The sequence below is a fragment of the Lissotriton vulgaris genome, chromosome 4_1 (genome assembly GCF_964263255.1).
Source record: "Lissotriton vulgaris chromosome 4_1, aLisVul1.2, whole genome shotgun sequence".
In the NCBI taxonomy this organism is placed as follows: domain Eukaryota; kingdom Metazoa; phylum Chordata; class Amphibia; order Caudata; family Salamandridae; genus Lissotriton; species Lissotriton vulgaris.
In genome coordinates, this window is record NC_141691.1 from 960088065 (window position 1) to 960106281 (window position 18217).

Below are 18217 nucleotides of genomic sequence, written 5' to 3' on the forward strand. Positions count from 1 at the left end.
GCCTGGTGAGAGTGTGCACTGACGGCCGGTGGTGTGTATGCCTGGTGAAAGCGTGCACTGATGGCTGGTGGTGTGTGTGTATGCCTGGTGAAAGCGTGCACTGATGGCTGGTGGTGTGTGTGTGTGCCTGGTGAAAGCGTGCACTGACGGCCGGTGGTGTGTATGCCTGGTGAAAGCATGCACGGATGGCTGGTGGTGTGGGTGTGTGCCTTGTGAAAGCGTGCACTGACGGCTGGTGGTGTGTATGCCTGATGAATGCGTGCACTGATGGCTGATGGTGTCTGTGCCTGGTGAGAGTGTGCACTGAGGGCCGGTGGTGTGTATGCCTGGTGAAAGCGTGCACTGATGGCTGGTGGTGTGTGTGTGTGTGCCTGGTCAAAGCGTGCACTGACGGCCAGTGGTGTGTATGCCTGGTGAATGCGTGCAGGCCATCAGTGCACGCTTTCACCGGGCACAAACACCACCAGCCATCAGTGCATGCTTTAAGCAGGCGCACACACACCACCAGCCGTCAGTGTGCACTTTCACCAGGCACACACCACCAGCCATCAGTGCATGCTTCCACCAGGCACACACAGCACCAGCCGGCCATGCACACACATAGCACCAGCCATCAGTGCATGCTTTCAAAAGGCACACACACACACCACCCAGCCATCAGTGCACGTTTTCACCAGGCATACACACCACCGGCCGTCAGTGCACACTTTCACCGGGCACAGACACCATCAGTCGTCAGGGCACGCTTACACCAGGCACACACCACCAGACGTCAGTGCACGCTTTCACGAGGCACACACACACACACCGCCAGCCTCATCGATGAAGGTAGTTATGTGACTGTAGGCAGGCATTGAGTATGCTGCTTTTCGCGCTGCCCCTGTGGTGTGGATGCTTTCACAGTATTATGTAAGGTGCTGCAGCCGGGTACTGCTTCACTGGTTTGTGGTCTTGACAGGCAGACGTTTCTACCCAAGCCAGCCAGCAGTGTTACATAAAAACATGTCTGAGACCAGCGCCACAACTGCTGCACGCACATTTGAAACACACACTACTTATGCACAGCACAAACTAGGCATTCTTAGACAAGCCATATATATATATTTCCAGGCCTCTCTGTCCCTAATTCAAACCCCAACCAGTAGTCTTTCCTGAACCTGTTAAGTTCATTTGATGCCACAAAGCAACAACCCACATAAATACGCTCAACAGCATGCCACATAGTTCCAATCACCATAATTTCACTCAACGCCTCTCAGTTCCACGCAACACAATTCCACTCCACAAATAATCATTCCACACTACATCATTTGGCAACACCAACTAGTTCAACTCAACAACACATTTACACAGCACACCACATACATCCAATTCACACCGCAGAATACCACTTCAATCAATCGAACAGCATTTGTAAAATGCACACTGTCACCCTTAGGGCATCGTTCCACAAAATTCAACAACACACCACATAAATAAACTCCACAACATACCACTACACAACACAAAATACCATTCCACATAATTATACTCCATGACACAGAGTCCCACTCCACATAATTCCAGTACCCTCAAACCCCCATCATTACTATCCACATAATTCCACTGTACACCATGCTACACAATTTTACTACGTACATCCACTCCACACAATTCCACAACTAAAAGTTCAAGTACAAGCCACATAATTCCAACCCACACCACATATATCCATTCCACACACACTGGTAAAAGACACTGTCATTTACAGCGCCAATAGCTCTAACCCTCACAAATGCGAGACTGATTGCATTGTAAATGCTTGCTTCCATTTCTGTCAACCATGCCTAGTGATCTGAGATGGTTACTGCTTATAAGCTTGCATATGGTGGCCATTATTGTAATCTTCTATAATTTGGTCACTATTACAACACTGATAATATTAGTAACTGGGATGATTTTGATAGAACATAAGTTGGTACCCATGTACTACGGTAACGTTATGTAAAAACTACAGCAAATGTAATTATTTTTTTTACAACAGAAATATATAAAAATACACTATAAGAAGTAGAATTAGATTAAAGCATACAAATTATTTTTGCAGTCAGTAAAACAGATTAATAACACACCACAGTCACAAGCTTTAAGAAAATTCCGCAGGCACCAAAAACAAAAATAAACAGAAAACAATGTAGAGATGTAAACGTAGGGGTAATTCAATCAAACTTCCTACCTCCCCCTTGCCAACCCCAAAAAATTGTGAACCTGGGTTGAAAATACCTGCCAAAGGCAGCAGAACACATTTGGGAAGCCGCATTCCCATTGACCACAATTGAGACAACCACAGCCTGAATCCCAATGTGAATGCTTCATGAGAAACAGAGGGGTTGTTGATATTGTTTTAAATGTACCTTCTTAATAACAAGAACAGAAAAATGAACATCTGTATACCAATAAAAGCCCTAATGACTAAGACAAACTTACCAGTGTGGGCATAATCTCATCATTAACATTATGAATAGTCTTAAAAGCTAAATATGATTGTTCTGCACAAAAGATGTAAATTAAAACTCTGGTGGATATTTATAACAAAATGTCAGAGCGCTGTGTTACGCCAAAATTGGTAATGCCGCTCTCTGACATTTTTAAAATGCAGGGATGCACCGTATTTACAAAAATTTACAGAAGTACGGAAGGGACACCTTCCTGCACATAAACAATCCTGAAAGGTAATTTGCTATTTCTATCTGTTTGCAGAATGACCCGAAAATGAGGAGAATTTAATAATTTCCACTCGTATCGCCAGTCTTAGTTTTTGGTGCTGCCCCTGCCTTGTAAGCAATCGGTGGTGTGGCGGAACGCCCAGTGGAACACCCATTGCACACCCCTTTCACTCTAAGTGAAGCATGAAAGGGGGCCTTTTTTACAAGACGGTGTTAAGCCATGCTTAATGCCGCTTTGTAAATAAGGAGAAGGGGATATCGCTATCAGAACATCGCTAAAAGTGATGTTTTGGTGACGATATCCCTTGTAAATATGCCCCTGTTTCTTTGAAAAATTGAATTTCAGACAGATAACCTTCGTTCGGATCTCACTTAATGAGTAGTTCTTCAGGTAAAAGACATCCTCCTACAATGATATTCTAAAATGTAGTTGAGTGCCATCTGCATACGGATGCAGCTCGTCAAAAGATCTTACTCTCAATATACCTTTTAAACATGATAGATGAGAAAATAGAACCTGTGGGCAAGCCACATAATGCTTTACGTAGGGAAGGATCTTGATGAAGTTATTGGGAGGTATTAAGGACACCAGAGATAAAAGCGAAGACCTTCCCTCCCATATTGATACATATTGCCGGAATATATAAAAGTGCTGCATCAAGTGCTGCTGATAGATCTAAGGGTGCAAGCAGAAAGTAGATCCTGTCATCAGTTCTGTGATGTAATTTGTCTCTCACATAAAGAGTGACAAACTGGGCACTGTACCTGTGATGGACATCAGCCAAGTGAGTTTAAAATACATTATAATGGTCACTATCTACATGGGGTGATAGCGCTAGCTCCATCTGAATTACTCTCCTGAAAAACGAAGGCCAGTGATAGGCTGAAAATTGCAAAGTGGCGAGCGATCAAGACTTCAGTTTTTTCCAAAGGAAGGGATCAAACCAGTCTTGACCAAGGATGAAACTCCCCATTAGCATCTAACTAATTAATAATAGCCTGCACAATTAATTCAAAGTTTCAGTAACAAGTTTTTTTTACCAAGGTATTTTAGAGACTGGGCAGTGTGTAATTTCAAAGGGAATGTGGACTCAGCAAGGTTGTATATGCTCATTGCCATGTGTGTCTGTTGATAGGTTTGTAATTGGGCATTGCAGGAAATATATTGTACTGATTTGGATCACATTTTGCTTAGAGGTAAAGGATTGTAACAAGATTCATTAAAAAGAAGGGAGAGTAGTGTTACTTCCAGTACTTTACCTATAGCCCTGCTGAATAATTAGTTGCACGACCCCCAGCGTTGATATTTCTAATGGCTGGGTGAACTTCGGTGGGCGAGGAGTAGCCTTAAGATTAAGAGTACAATTGGAATGTATTGATAACATTGTCTGAAGAAGAGAAAGTGAGATAACCAAAATAAATGCCTCAAAGTCAATCAGTTATTTCATGGGATTTTTACCGTGTATGTTGAGTCCTGATGAAGCAGATACGTATCTACACCGTGAAACACATTTTGGCTGTTCTTCTAGTCACAGTTGTTTTTGCCTGCTTTTTTCCTCTGTTTGGGAAGCATCCTCTTTCTCCATAGAAAATCTAGTAGACATTGTGGACTGTGTTCTCTTCCTTCTGTTGTGAGGAACTGATCGATTGAGATTGTATATATCACTATACTAGTGGTCTGATCCTGCCTTCTTGTGGAAAAAACTGAAGCGAAGGGTACCACCACCAAATTTGGCATGGTACATTACATTTAAGAACTGGGGGTTTATTTCACTAGTTGTACTTTATTTTTTTTATACAAATATGTGTGAAATTATGATGGTGTGTAAAGCTTTTTAAGATAACAAATTAAATAGTTTTGTAGTAGTTGTGTGATATATAGTAAACCTTAGTAGCTGTTTTCGCATAAATGGCATATTGTGATATATATTTAAAACAAAAGTGAATGTTGGTCTCAAAAAAAAGATTGATATATAGAAAGACAATGCTACCTACACCATGGTAGTATGTATCTTTGAGTGTTACATTAAACTATTTACGTGGATTTTGGACAAAAGTTGATGTTTGTTTACTAGGGCATTGTTAATACTTAGAACTGTTGTCTTTACCACGGTACTGTAGAATATCTGTTGAATATGCATTACAGAAACTAACAATATATGCAGTGCTGGGACATTGACATGAGTGCATTATGTGCTTCTGACCAAAGTTGCTTCCTTATTAATATGGAAAATCTGCGCGAACGTCACCATGCACAGAGCAAGAGGGCACTGCTTCTTTCTGCCACTCAAGTAGATGTTCTACTTGAGCGGCAGCTTCCACAAGGTGAAAGGAATATTTATCAATGCGAGCGGTCGCGACCATCCGCGACTGGCCGTTTTGAGAAATTTTGCTGGGAGGTATTCTAGCTTTTGATTTTCCTCGCTCACACTCGCCAACTCTACAACCAAAAGATGGTGTCAAAGGAATAAATACAACAAACTGAACTCAAGTAGAGTACATTTAATTACTCTCTTTAGGATGACTATTGTTCATCAGGAATACATCTAATCTATTTGAAACAGCAGTGGCGTCCATCAACAGTGAAAAAATGACCGCTCAATACGGGAGTTTCTCCAGATTTATAGTGCAAAATGCTGTTCAGTGGCTACTTATGGGGCGGGGGTTTGGGGTTTTGTCACCACTGATGTCATCCGAAAAATAGAAAACGGGTTCATACGATACCTCCTGGCTGTTCCCAAAAGCTCCCCGATATACGGTTGTCATTTGGAGTTAGGTTTGGAGCACATATCTGACATCATTGCCGTCCAACCAATACTGCTATGGCACCGTATCTGGCAAACAAGTGAATGCAAATTGACCCGCTCTTTAATCACTGACTGTCTAGCCTTAGATAACTGGAAAAACATTCCTTGGTTGGCATATGTGCACAATTTTTTGATGGATGCAAATCTAGAGTCTTTCTTCAAGATCCCTGAGACCATAGTCGAAGTACCCCAGAAACACTTGAAAACTCTGTGCTTATCATACTTGCGTGAGCTTCGATTAACTAAGGAGATCTCTAAGCCCTCAAATCTTCATCTCCTGACAGTGCAAGTTTCACTTGGGATCCAGCCTTACTTATTGTTTACCACCAATGATTATGAAAAATATTTACTGACACGGTTTTGGTTTAACATCTACCATTGGTTACTAACATTTCCGAAGAAAAATGACTGGTCTTCTAATCTTATTCCTTGCCCTTGTGATGGGCAGTCTGAGCAATCACTTTTGCACATAGTCTTTTTCTGCAGTCTCTATGAATACCCCCGTAAGCAGTGGATTATCCCCTTGGTAAAACGCATGGGCCTCGACCGCTGCCGCCCAGCACTTCTCGCCTTACAATGTTTAGACACCGAGTACAGTGTTAACCCCATAGTCTGTTTTTTAAAAGCATGCACTAAATATCGTAAAAATTATGATTGAAATTCTAAAAAGACTAACAACTATTTGGTTGTCTATCTTAAAGCTGTTGCCCCATGAGTGTGCCCCTACAATATTTGTATATTATGGTGGTAGTAAATTGCTTCTGACTGTCCTATATCTATTCTTGCTGCTATTGTTCAGAAAACTTTTTGCACTAGGCTTTTAACAATATTGTGTCACCTATTTCCTTTTATCATGTATCTATTAGTGTATAAAAACTCTCTCCTTTGATGTATACTATGCATTTTTATAATATTTTTAAATTCTTCTTTTTAAGAAAAAATGTGCATTTTTATTGACATTTGTGTACTTTTATGGATATAATTTCTGTATCCGAATAAAGTCTTATTGAATTGAATTCAATTGACCGCTCAATACAATTATTCATACATAAATGAAACCAATACAAAAATAAGACATATATAACATAACCCACATAAAATATATATATGTACAGTGAGTTTCCCCTCATATGTTCTGGGAGAACCACTCAGAGGAACTCTGACCCATGTGCCATAGAATGGCTATATAATAAGTAGATCTAACTCTACTATGGCACATAAGAAATAAAGGGAATTATTATAGTAACCGCTGCACTCCAAAGTAAAATTATAATTCTGCTGGTCAAATGTTAGTAGTTTTGTAGGTGCTCTGGGAGGTCACCTTCTGGTTCAAAAAAGGTGCAAAATAAAGTCATAACTTGGAAAGTCTTACGGGAGGTAAGAGCTGTCCCAGAGCACTCTAGATGCACTACAGTGCGTGAATAGGTAGTTGATCAAGTAAATATCAAAGATATTCCAAACGTTCTGAAATGATTTATTTGATATTTTGCTACAGGTTGGTCCAAATAGTATCATTTTAACATATTATCTTCATATGTTAGTGACAATTTGATGTAGACGAATTCATTTCAATCAAATACATATTTCTTTTCATGACGACATTATAGGTTAAAGCCCCGATGCATTTCGTGCTACACAGCACTTCTTCAGGGGGAATGTAGTCCGTCACGGAGGTGAATCGGATACGGTACAGGATGTAATCGGTCCGGTGTAACCAGACGGCGACCCGGAAGACCTAACATATGAAATTAACCAATTAGTTATTTTTTGCAGATCCCTCCCATTGACAAACTCCCCAACTCAACATTGGCAAACGCAAGCAAGGAAAAAAACTCGCGGAACTCCGTATGCTCCGCGGAGTACGGAAAACTCCACAAACTCCGTGAATGGAGTGGAGTTCACCGCCCATGCCTAAAAATTATCAGTTTTCCTCACTCTTCGCTTTTGAGAAATCCCTTAAAATTAGTACCTCCCTGGTGTTACTTGCTAACAGGTTCCTGCTTTTTCTCAGGTTTATTTGGTCTGTTTTAGGAATACTGCGACATAGCTTTCTGGAATGTATCAGTACATGTAAGAGTGGTGATTACATTTTTTTTTAAATTATTTGACCGTCTCTTTATGTTTTTTCTGTTGGAATCAACATCAGGGGCGAAGTTATCATTAGTAGAGCACGTGCGGTGACAATGGGGCCTACCTAGAGTTGTAAGGGGCCTACAGCATAACTGTTTTACTACTGAAAGTGAAGTAAATGTGGTATTTTTCCTTCTTTGCAATAGGGACCACGCACCGTGGCTCCGCCACTGTTACCACAGGAGGCTCTAACCGAACAGAAACTAACTGAACTACTCTAAGGACTTTTGTTAATGAGGGTAGCTTTCAGCACGTCACAGCATGATTAATGCTGTTGCCTGAAAACCCAGAACTGGCCTAAAATCGCCATCCTAACACAGAGCCACACCTCATACGAAATCTAAACATTCCCCTGCTGCAAACCTTTTTTGGCTTGGTAAATAATGGGGGAAACAACAATAACTTTAAAAATGTAGTATACTATGTGGCATGAAAAGTCGTGTTATAAAATTGCAACCTAATAACTGCATTATACTTCCTTTCTCATGAAGGTACTTTGTTGCTGCTCTTTTTATGATAACTCTATTGCCAGTTGTTTGTTCAGTGATGCTGGGTATCTCCTACAAGAACTGTTTCAAGCACAGGGCGTGGCTAACCCGGAACTCGCCGCTTGATTTGTGGTGCATACGGATTTTGGTGAGTTCAACACACCTGGCCTACTGCCAGTAAAATATAATTCTGTACATTTTGAGTATCATGACCTCGCAGGGCCATCATTGCAAAATTGAGTTGTTCTTTATAATCCATTGTTTGCAGGGTTGTGTGGGGAATATGAACTACAAAAGAGCTGGGTATTTTGGAGTATATGTACAAGCCCCTATTGTCATTGAAGCGTCACTTTTTTTGACTCTGGTGGTGTAGCGCACATTCCCATATTTACAAGGTGGCTCTAAGCCACTTTTTTTTAAAACAAATTTTATTGCATTTTCAGTTGCCATACGATATAACTGAAGAAATATCAGTGAGTCCCTAGCTAACCATTAAATTGGGAGAAAAGGACATACACTAAATAGGGAGGAAAGTTCTCATAGCTCTTAAGTACACACCATAACCACATGCATATTGAATCACATGAAAAGATACACAGAGATAAAAAACAATTACACAATATATATAGAAAAATTGTACAATTTATTAAGGGAGTCATACAATCATAAAACAATTTTCTTTTAAAAACATTTTAGTGCCATCGGAAAACAGTTAAAAATGGTGTCATTCCATATGAGAAATATTTAAAAACATATATTTGTTACAAAAGTTGTTGACGCAGCGTTTCGGTTAAACGATAGGATCTTCATCAGGACAGGGTTCTAGTTCAGAAAAAACATACAATTAGACACAATAGCTATTTTTATCTTTTCATACACATAATTCATCAATAGCATTATTAATACATAATATAAGACTCAGTCGATAGATTCAGGGCACAACAAAAATCTCTTCAGTTTCATTAAACATGTGGTACCGGTACTTAAGGCAGAAACAACAAATGGGATGGGGCCTTTGATCATAGAATTTCAGTAAACCCCTAGTTTGATACGTTAGGAGTATCTGGGAAGATGTAAATGATCCACATTTATCTCATTAATCAACACCAACTGACTTCTATGATACAGTTAATTTTAGACTCCTTTCAACAGAAGGGACCTGTTTGGATTGGGTTGGACAAAAGTGGGTCTTTGGGAACATAATACTGTCTAGATAGAACCGAACAATTTGAAACTATAACAGACTGTTAACCGGGGAGGTGCAGCATTTTCTACATACGATATAGCGTACACATATCAGTGCTGCAATGCATAATTAAGTGATACATATATACTCTTAGCAATGTATGAGATGGGCACCATATGCGTTGTGACAGCATGGATCACAAACCCAAAACAGGTACCAATAAAATAGAGGTTAAATAATCCCCAAACTCCCGACCCACCCCCAAGAACATTGGGTGGTCATGTTGTAGGCAGAGTTACAATCGGTAGGGTGTATGTGAAGTCTGGTGTGTCCCCGGAGGTATTTGATTTAGATGTGGCCCGCTCACTCGGTGAACGCTTAAAGAGGGGTGCTTCAATACAAGGGAAGAAAGAGTACCCCGTGAGTGTATTCGGGCCTCACTACTAAACAAGCATTAGATGCTAGGCGTGGATCCACAAGGCACTAGCTATGCCACCCCCGCCCGTGAGTTTGCACCGTTAACTCCTCATAGACGATGACCAGGTACGTATCCCGCTTCCCGCTACTCCGCTACTCCGGCATCCAACACCTGTGTGCGAAACTTTTCAAGTAGTGTGTTCCAATCAAAGGATATTGGTTTGTTATGCAGGCCCCTATACTCCTCATGCCTCAGCGCTTCAGTTTCTGCTAAGCCCATCACAAAACCTCCTCCCACCAGGTCTCTGCTGCTCTAGGAGCTTGTGAGGATTTCCAGCGCTTCGTAAGCAGTCTTCTAGCTAGTTGCAGAGAGACGCCTATAAAGTGTTGCATCACTTTAGCAATTTTGGGCAGAGGAGATAGCCCCAGTATGCAGTGTTCTAGCGTGGACCAGTGATGCAAGCCTGTCAGCTCTGATAGTGCATCCGAGACCCCTCTCCAGTACCCAATCAGAGAAAGGCAAGACCAAAGCATGTGTATTATTTCCACATTCTGCATCCTACAATGTGGGCACTCTGAGGTTGCTGCTGGGAACATTGCGTGAATTTTGTGCGGAATTATATGCCCTCTGTAATATTGAAAATTGAATAAACTTGAATTGTGTATTATTACATGTTTTTTTTTAGGATTATTCCAAAATATAGGACCATTCCCTGTCTGTGAGTTCCCTAGACAGGTCAGTTTCCCATTTGACTTTCATGGGAGTGAGCGATATCATGAGGTGCTCCATCAGACCCCAATAGAGCCAACGTATTATAAGGGCCAGATGTAGGTAGGCTTTTACCGGCCGGTAACGGTCGAAATTGGCCTTTACCGACTGGTAAAAGCCTTTTCCTATGTAGGAGGGTTTTTTACTGATTCAGTAAATAACGAATCGGTATTTACCGATTCGGTATTTACTGAATCATCATTTATGAGATGTAGGAAGCACTGTAAACAGTGCTTCTGGGCTTTAAGAATTCGTTATTTACCTCCAACTATTAGTTGGTGGTAAATAAGGAATTCCTATGTAAATGCATACATGTGCATTTACACCTGTGCCATGTGACAGACATACATGCCCTTAGGGCATGTATGTATGCCACATGTGCACACCAGCACTAATCAGGGGTGCAACAGGGTGTCAAAATGACACCCTGCCACTCTCGACTTTTTCCATATTTTACTGAATCGGTATTTACCGATTCAGTAATTGACATTTATTCCTATGGGCCTCCACGCCCATAGGAATGAATGGCAATTACCGAATCGTAAATACTGATTCGGTAATTACCGAATCTTAACGATTCGTTAATTTTTCCCGCATTTTTATCTACATTGCAATTACCGATTCGAAAATACCGAATTTGTAAAATTCGGTATTTTCGAATCAGTAATTTACAATTACCTACATCTAGCCCTAAGTGGCGCCCGTGCCCTACTGAATGCAGTGCTCGGAGTAATTCATAAGTAGTGGGCTCTGTGTTATCCGACGCCCAATGTTTGAGTACATAACAGAGAGCGTGAGTCAAGAACAACAGGCAATCCATGAGTTTGCACAAGGTCTGCATGGGACATGAGGATACCATCTGCAAACAGCGAACCGACTGATGTCACCCCTGCCTGGTCCCAGGGAGCTAGTCTGCGGGCAGTTAATGTGCCTGTGGAGGTAGGAAGGCCATGGATGTATGATGATACAATGCGATCATTTAGATTGCGGTACATTACATTAAAACGAGTTGCGCTGGAGGCCGCTGGACTTAGGAATAGTGTGATTTACTATTCCAACTCCAGTCTATGTACAGTATGGAAGGTGTTGGAATAGTAAATCACACTATTCCTTAGTCTAGAGCGCCCTCCAGTGCAAGTCATTGTAACAACTTGCATTGTAACAACCGCGATGTAAATGTATTGCAGAGTTTTGACCACGTTGTAAAGGCCGTTTTCCGAAAGCCACCGAGTGGACTGTTTAGGAGTATGGCACTCATATGTTGGTGTATTTTAGTGCTATTTTCCAATAGGGCAAGACTATGCGTAACAAGAGTGAACCCTTGTGTAATGCTGAGGACTCTGGACACAGCAGTCTATGTAACCTTTCCTGCCGTAGGTGCGTGGTTGTGCATCCTATATCCTAAGTTATATCCTGCCAGCAAATATGATAATCATTGAAACTGCTCAGCTATATAAGGGGCTTTAAAATCAGGGGCCCCCATTTCTCCCCTGGATGCCGGCAGCTGCAATTTAGATAGGCTAACTACAACGTCTTTTCCCCCGTATTAGGTCAATCAATATGGTGTTCAAAAGTTTAAATACCCAGATCAGGACTACCATCAGGAGCGTTGAAATGATACAGTAAACAATACAGTAAACGTGGTAACATCACTATTTTTGCCAATGCCCGCCCGCCTGCCTGCAATCAATATACATAACCTGACCCAGAAGGACACCTGAGATCTCAGTGAATTATTTGTATGTACAAAGATACCATCCAATAGATCTTGTGTTTCCTGGTATATCTGATTTCTGGATCAGGGGTGGCGGCACCGAGTATAACTGCGTAATAGTCACAAAACACTGTATTAATCTCAACTTACTTTGTTACCAATCCTCGTGTGGATATAGCAAGTGACGAGATGGGTGTAGGGGATGGTACTGGTCTGATTAAGTGAGCTGGTATGGTGCCCGAGATGTCAGCCTCCGTGTGTGTCCTTTATGTAAAGCCCTCTGGTCAATCAGACCTAAGTGCTCTTAAAGCTCAGCGTGCGAGATTCAGGCCTCGCGCAACTCAACAGCCTTTTGCTTGCTCTCAAATGCTGCCACTTCCAGGGGGCCCAGCCTATCCTCCAAGATCACAAGGTCCCTAGTGACCTGTGTCTAGCACCCACCTCTGTGCCAGGCGAGTTGCCATGTACAACCACTTTAAAGGCTTCCCACTTTACTAGCGATGAGGAAGCTGTGTCTGCTTTCTCGGAAAAACATGTAGTGATAGTTGTAGCCAGCTTTTCTCGAAACAGTGTCATCCAATATTGTGGCTGCATGCGCCAACTTTGTATGGGAGCAGAGACTCGACCCCAAGAGAGTGTAAGTTCCAGAGTGTTATGATCTGTTATTGTTTTGCCGAGATACATAGTGTGTGTGATGGAGTGGTGTAGGCATTGTATATAGAGGAACCTATCCTGACGGGAGTGTAGGATGTGGTGGTACAAGTAAAAGAAGTACTTGCCTAGACCTGCATTACAATCCCACCATAAATCTGATAGGCCCCACCCATCCATCCAGCGATGCAACTCTTTAGCCTTGTGTACTGTACTTGTACCAGGGAGGGGTGGATGTGAGCGAATTAGGTCTGTGTCCAGTACAACATTGAAGTCCCTTCCTAGAAGCCAGGGATATTGAGACCAATTCACTAGTGTGGCTAATCACTGGGTCAGGAATTCGACTTGGTCCATGTTGGGTGCGTATATACACCCTAGGGCTATTTGCTCGCCATCTAGCATACCCTTGAGTAAGACATAGCGACCCTGGCTGTCGATCTTGGCTTCAAGTACTCCAAATGGGACCCCAGCCCGCAACCAAAACAGCCGCACCTTGAGAGAATGCAGAGTAGGAGGTGTGGTGTAATTGCCGCCTCCATCTTTTACTACGTTTGTCAGCTTCAGAGGACACACTGCAGAAACACTATCTGTGTAAAGTGTCTGTGCAACTGAGTGAGTATTCTGTGCCTCTTATGGAATGAGCCTATACCCCGCACATTCCGAATAATTAGGGTATAATCTTTGGTCACTAACAACATCATGGACAGGTAAAGAACATTGTATATACGCTACCTGGTAGCAGACCGGACCCCCTTGTATAGATTGAAGGAATAACCACCCCAAACAGTAAAAACAGTCCCACAATACTCTGTCCAGCAATTCTCTGTTATCCGACCAAACCTGACAACAAACAAGAACAGTATGAACTGTGAAATAGTATGTGCATTCGCCATAGGGGTGGGCCGCCTCCACCCCACTAAGGGGATTAGACGGGCTTAGATCATATATGGAGAAGGCCCAGCCAACTGTACCCAGGACCCCAACAAGTGCGGCAACCAGGTGCACCTCTGCAGCTAAAACACAAGTGCTGATCTAGAGGTTCAAACATGGTGTCCCGGGCCTGAACGTATCCTCAGAATGGAACCTATGCTTTTAGGGGTCCACCTCTCAACAGCCCCAAGTCTGGATATACACACAGACTAAAGGATGGTTAAGCGGGGAAAGGGAAGGATGGGCACAGCAGTGAGGGAGACCTGTATCAAGACACAAAAGAGAAGTAATTACTACGTTAACCTATAACCTTACTCACTTCCTTAATCTTCCTTTGTGCCCATATTTCCACTAACATGTAAAGAAAGATAATATTGCCGGCTAACAGGGGTGCTGAGCTGGTAACCTCTAATCTCCATACTGTAGCCTGGAAAACATAAATAGGTTCATAAGATCAAAATCTATTCCTCTGTTGTGACCTACTAATATCCCATGCCCAAACGTTTCTACCTGGGATTTCTGAGGTAAACACGGTTGCTCATAAAGACCCTCTGTCTATGACACCCCTGTGGGGGACAAAAGTAAAAGAGCAAGCAAAATTGATGATTAGCTGTAATCTTCACAATGGAAATAAAACAGTAATCACAGCGATATGAACTAGAATCAAATTAGAGTAGCACTCAATTTCGTAGAGTAAATAATATCCAGAAGATGCTGGTAAGAACCCAGCACTGGAAGAGTTACGTCATTCTCCACATACGTAAGCACCTCTCGTAAATTACTTGTAATAGGGCATCCCCTAAAACATGAATGTATCTGAGATTTTCCTCGCATGAACTCTGTGGGCAAGGTACAGGGAAGAGTTCGCCAACGTAGGGAAAATATACAATAGTACACCCACGTAATCCATTTCAATGTAGCAAGCAACAGAAGGTATCAATGTACTTTTTCCCTCGCAAGAGCTCAAGCAAAGATTAGGAAGAGCTCCCCCAATGTAGGGAAAAATACGATAAAGAACACTCCAGCCTCGAAGGTCCAAATGGAGTGAACAGGCTTCAAGAACTTCTAATGGGTAAAAGGAACATGTGGTGCCAAAGGCACCCTTATCTGACCAAGAACAAACAGGGAAATGGCCAGCGGTAATCCAGGTAATAGTGGCATAATCGGCAGCGTCCAAACCCGCTGCCTCGCTATTTCTCTGCTTCCGTATCCAATGGGACGCGGCGTCTGACGTCAGACGTCCCACTGAGGCTGCTGGGAAATGTGGTCTTTCCTGAGCCTCAGCGCTTGCCTGCGCGAGTGAAGCTTCCTTGTCCCCTGAGGCATGGCATATTGTGCCCAAATTATTCCAGGGGAAGAGCCATACATAGTGGAGACAACATCTGTGTGTGTCAATGCCGCTGCTACCTACGGAGCACTTCCAAGAGGCATTACCATGTGTACAACAGTTCATTTGGGGCATGTTTATGAAAGTGGTGCCACCTGCATTCAACCCAAAAATCATTGCTCAGCTGTGGGGTGATTGAAGGGAACAGTGCAACACTTGTAGTGACATCCGAGTCCGAATCGTTAATCTGTGAGGAGCTGGAGCTGATGGGCGGCCGGGTGGATCTCAGTGCTGATGCTGATCAGAGTACCTACTTTCAGCCCTCCAGGGCCTGTTGCGGAGAAGGTACTCCCCTGACGCTTTCCTGCATGGTGAGTCCCCCCCTATGACTCTGAGGGGCACGTTGCGATCTCGGTGGTGCCACAGCCTGGGAGCCACGTCCAGTAGAGTTCAGAAAATGCTGTCCCAAGCTCTCTCAGCGGTGTCAAAGAAATGATATCGCTGTTCATAAATTATTTTTAGTTTGTCCAGGGAGGGAAGGGCATAAGTGAGGACTGTCGTGCGTGGATTGCTTTTTATTTCCTTGAAGGAGGCACGCTTGCACTACACAGCCATAGAGTAGTCCGGAAATATGGAGACCCGTAAATCAATAACTAGGAGAGGAGCCTTTTCGCGAACTGCTTGCAGTCGCACCTCACAGTCTTTGAAATTGAGGATTTTAGTGACTATATGCCATGCATTTGTACTAGGAATGGGCTTCTTGGAGGGGACCCGGTGCACTCTCTCCACGGTGAACCAGTCAAAGAGACCAGTAGGGGCCACTTCCCTTCTGAGACAGTCCTCAATGTATTGCATTGTTCAGGGGCCCTCCGCTCCTTCAGGGAACCCCACAATACATATATTATTATGGCAGGACCTTCCCTCAGCATCCGCTGCACGTACTTGGAGCTTGGAGATGATCCACCTGTTGACGCAGTTGTAGAATCTGGACATTGTTTTCCTTCGAACATGGAGCTATAGCGGTCAGCACTGATTTGTTTGCTTTGACTCGCTCTGTTAACTTTCGGTTAAGTAGTGTGGCTCACTGGTTAGAGGCGGCAGACCCGAGAGCAGAGGACGGCCCGGGACCAGGGTTCGATTCCCGGCGCGGCAGGGTTGTGGACCAGGGTCAGCGGACTCGATAATTCTCTCGCCTCGGTGCCCACTCTGATCAGCGATCACACTCGGCAACTCTGGGCATTAGCTTGCCTCATCTTCACTAACGGCCCCACCAGACCGCCGGGGATGCCTGGTCTCACCCTGGAGATACCCATTAAGGGACCATCTCTCAGGGAAGCCAGGAAGGGTTTCGCAGCGGTCGAAGCGCCTTGGGACCCTACGGGTAAGTAGTGCGCTATATAAATGCCTATACATACATACATCTTTCAGTAGGCTGATATCAATTGTGATCACACCCAGTTGCTGTGTGATGGCTGCCCAAGACTCCTGAATCTCCTGAGGTATTACATCAAATTTGTCCACAGAAGAGTTTGGTGATACACCTCTACCATTTAGAGAATTAGTTGGTGAGCCCTCGGACGGTGTGGAGTGGGAGCGGATCCTGGCCTGGGGAGCCCTAGTCTTGGTTTAAGTACCCCCCCATTGTTATCGCCCAGGTGACAGCCAAGCCTGGCTAGTGAGTGATAGGATTTGCCACTCCAAATGTGGGGATGCGGGGCAGAGGATATATCGGTAATGACGTAGGCGCCATGTGAACTTGATTTAAATCTATGCCCAGACATCCTGATGTGTAGTCAACCAATAAAGCTCAATGGCTAGGTAGTTCCCTCAAGAACAGCAGAGTGTGCTCCAGGAAGGTGGGCACAGTAATGGACCACCCATGCAACACAGTTCAAGAGTCGATAGGCCTCCTGTGCAGCGGCACTCCCAACAACGTCATGTGCACCCCTTCACCAGACTCCTCTGCCTCTCCCCAAATGGTCGACAATGATAGTCTCAGCAATTGAGAGCAAATAGGGAGTCTATACATCTGTGGTACCTTAAGACTTTCAATTAGAAGCAGGGGGACACATTTCTTGGATAGTTATAGTTGCCAGTGTGGTGCACCACCACACTCCCTCTCTGGACTCCTCTCAGCAGACCACCAGGCAAAGGAAGGTGCCCGAGTTAACAGCAGTCACTTACAGGGGGAGCATAGGGCCTATGGTGTGCCCCAACCCCGTACTCAGGAGCAACAGGGGCCCACGGCCAATACCATCGGCCACTCCGCACCTAAACTACAAGTCTGCTGTGGGGCAGGGCAGTCCAGCAGACGCCGTGATCAGCAGGCCTGAATCCACGACAGAGCCGCCCAAGGCAGTAGGAGCAAGGAAGGACCCACAACGCTCTCTATGGGCGTCAGATGCACATCAACAATGTGGGAGTTACTGTATGTGCCCAGGCAACATCCCCATGGGGTTAAGGCCACTCCAAATTTGCTCCACAAGGGCAATACATGGGCACAGACATTATGCCCTTGCAACCAGGCTTCGAGTACAGTGGGGAGGCGGGCTGCCAAGTGCAAGCGGATAAAAGAGGGTGGACGGGCCTCTGATCTTGGTGCCTTCCCGACGTCCACCAGCAGGAAGCGCTGACATGCCCAGGCCTCGCAACCTGTCAGGTTCTAATGCGATCTCCCCAGAAGCAGACTCTAAATCCCTACACCCTCTAACCAAATCAGTGACAGCTGATAAACATCTGTCTCTAAATTCAGCCAGGGGGAAAGGGGAATTGGAAGACAAAACAAGAGCGACGGCCGCTGGATTATTTTGCTTCGTCTGGAATATCTTGTTCTGGCTGTATTCCTGCAATAAACAACAACCATAAATCAACCCTACTCTACCCTACTTAACAGTTGTTATTATTATCTAACATTCTTTCTTTTTACCTTTCTGAACCAGCGAACTAGCCCCTCTCCAATATAGTTTTGTCGTTTATTATTTGATCAGTTGGTAAGACCTCGTCTTTTAAGTATTGAACTGTCTGAATATTTTTGTCACAGATTAGTCGATATTCACTAGTGCAAATAATATAAAACAGTCGATAGAGTTTTTA

The 18217-nt window shown here is 43.7% G+C and overlaps 1 protein-coding gene across 1 annotated transcript in view; it reads left to right on the forward strand.

Annotated features, from left to right (window-relative positions):
- The window catches only part of LOC147722756 (uncharacterized), a 529150-nt gene that overhangs the window by 322247 nt on the left and 188686 nt on the right, over positions 1-18217 (forward strand). Inside the window, exon 4 of the mRNA XM_086965224.1 lies at positions 8134-8278. Within this exon, the coding sequence (XP_086821350.1) occupies positions 8134-8278 (145 nt within the window). The remainder of the gene's footprint in view (positions 1-8133; positions 8279-18217) is intronic.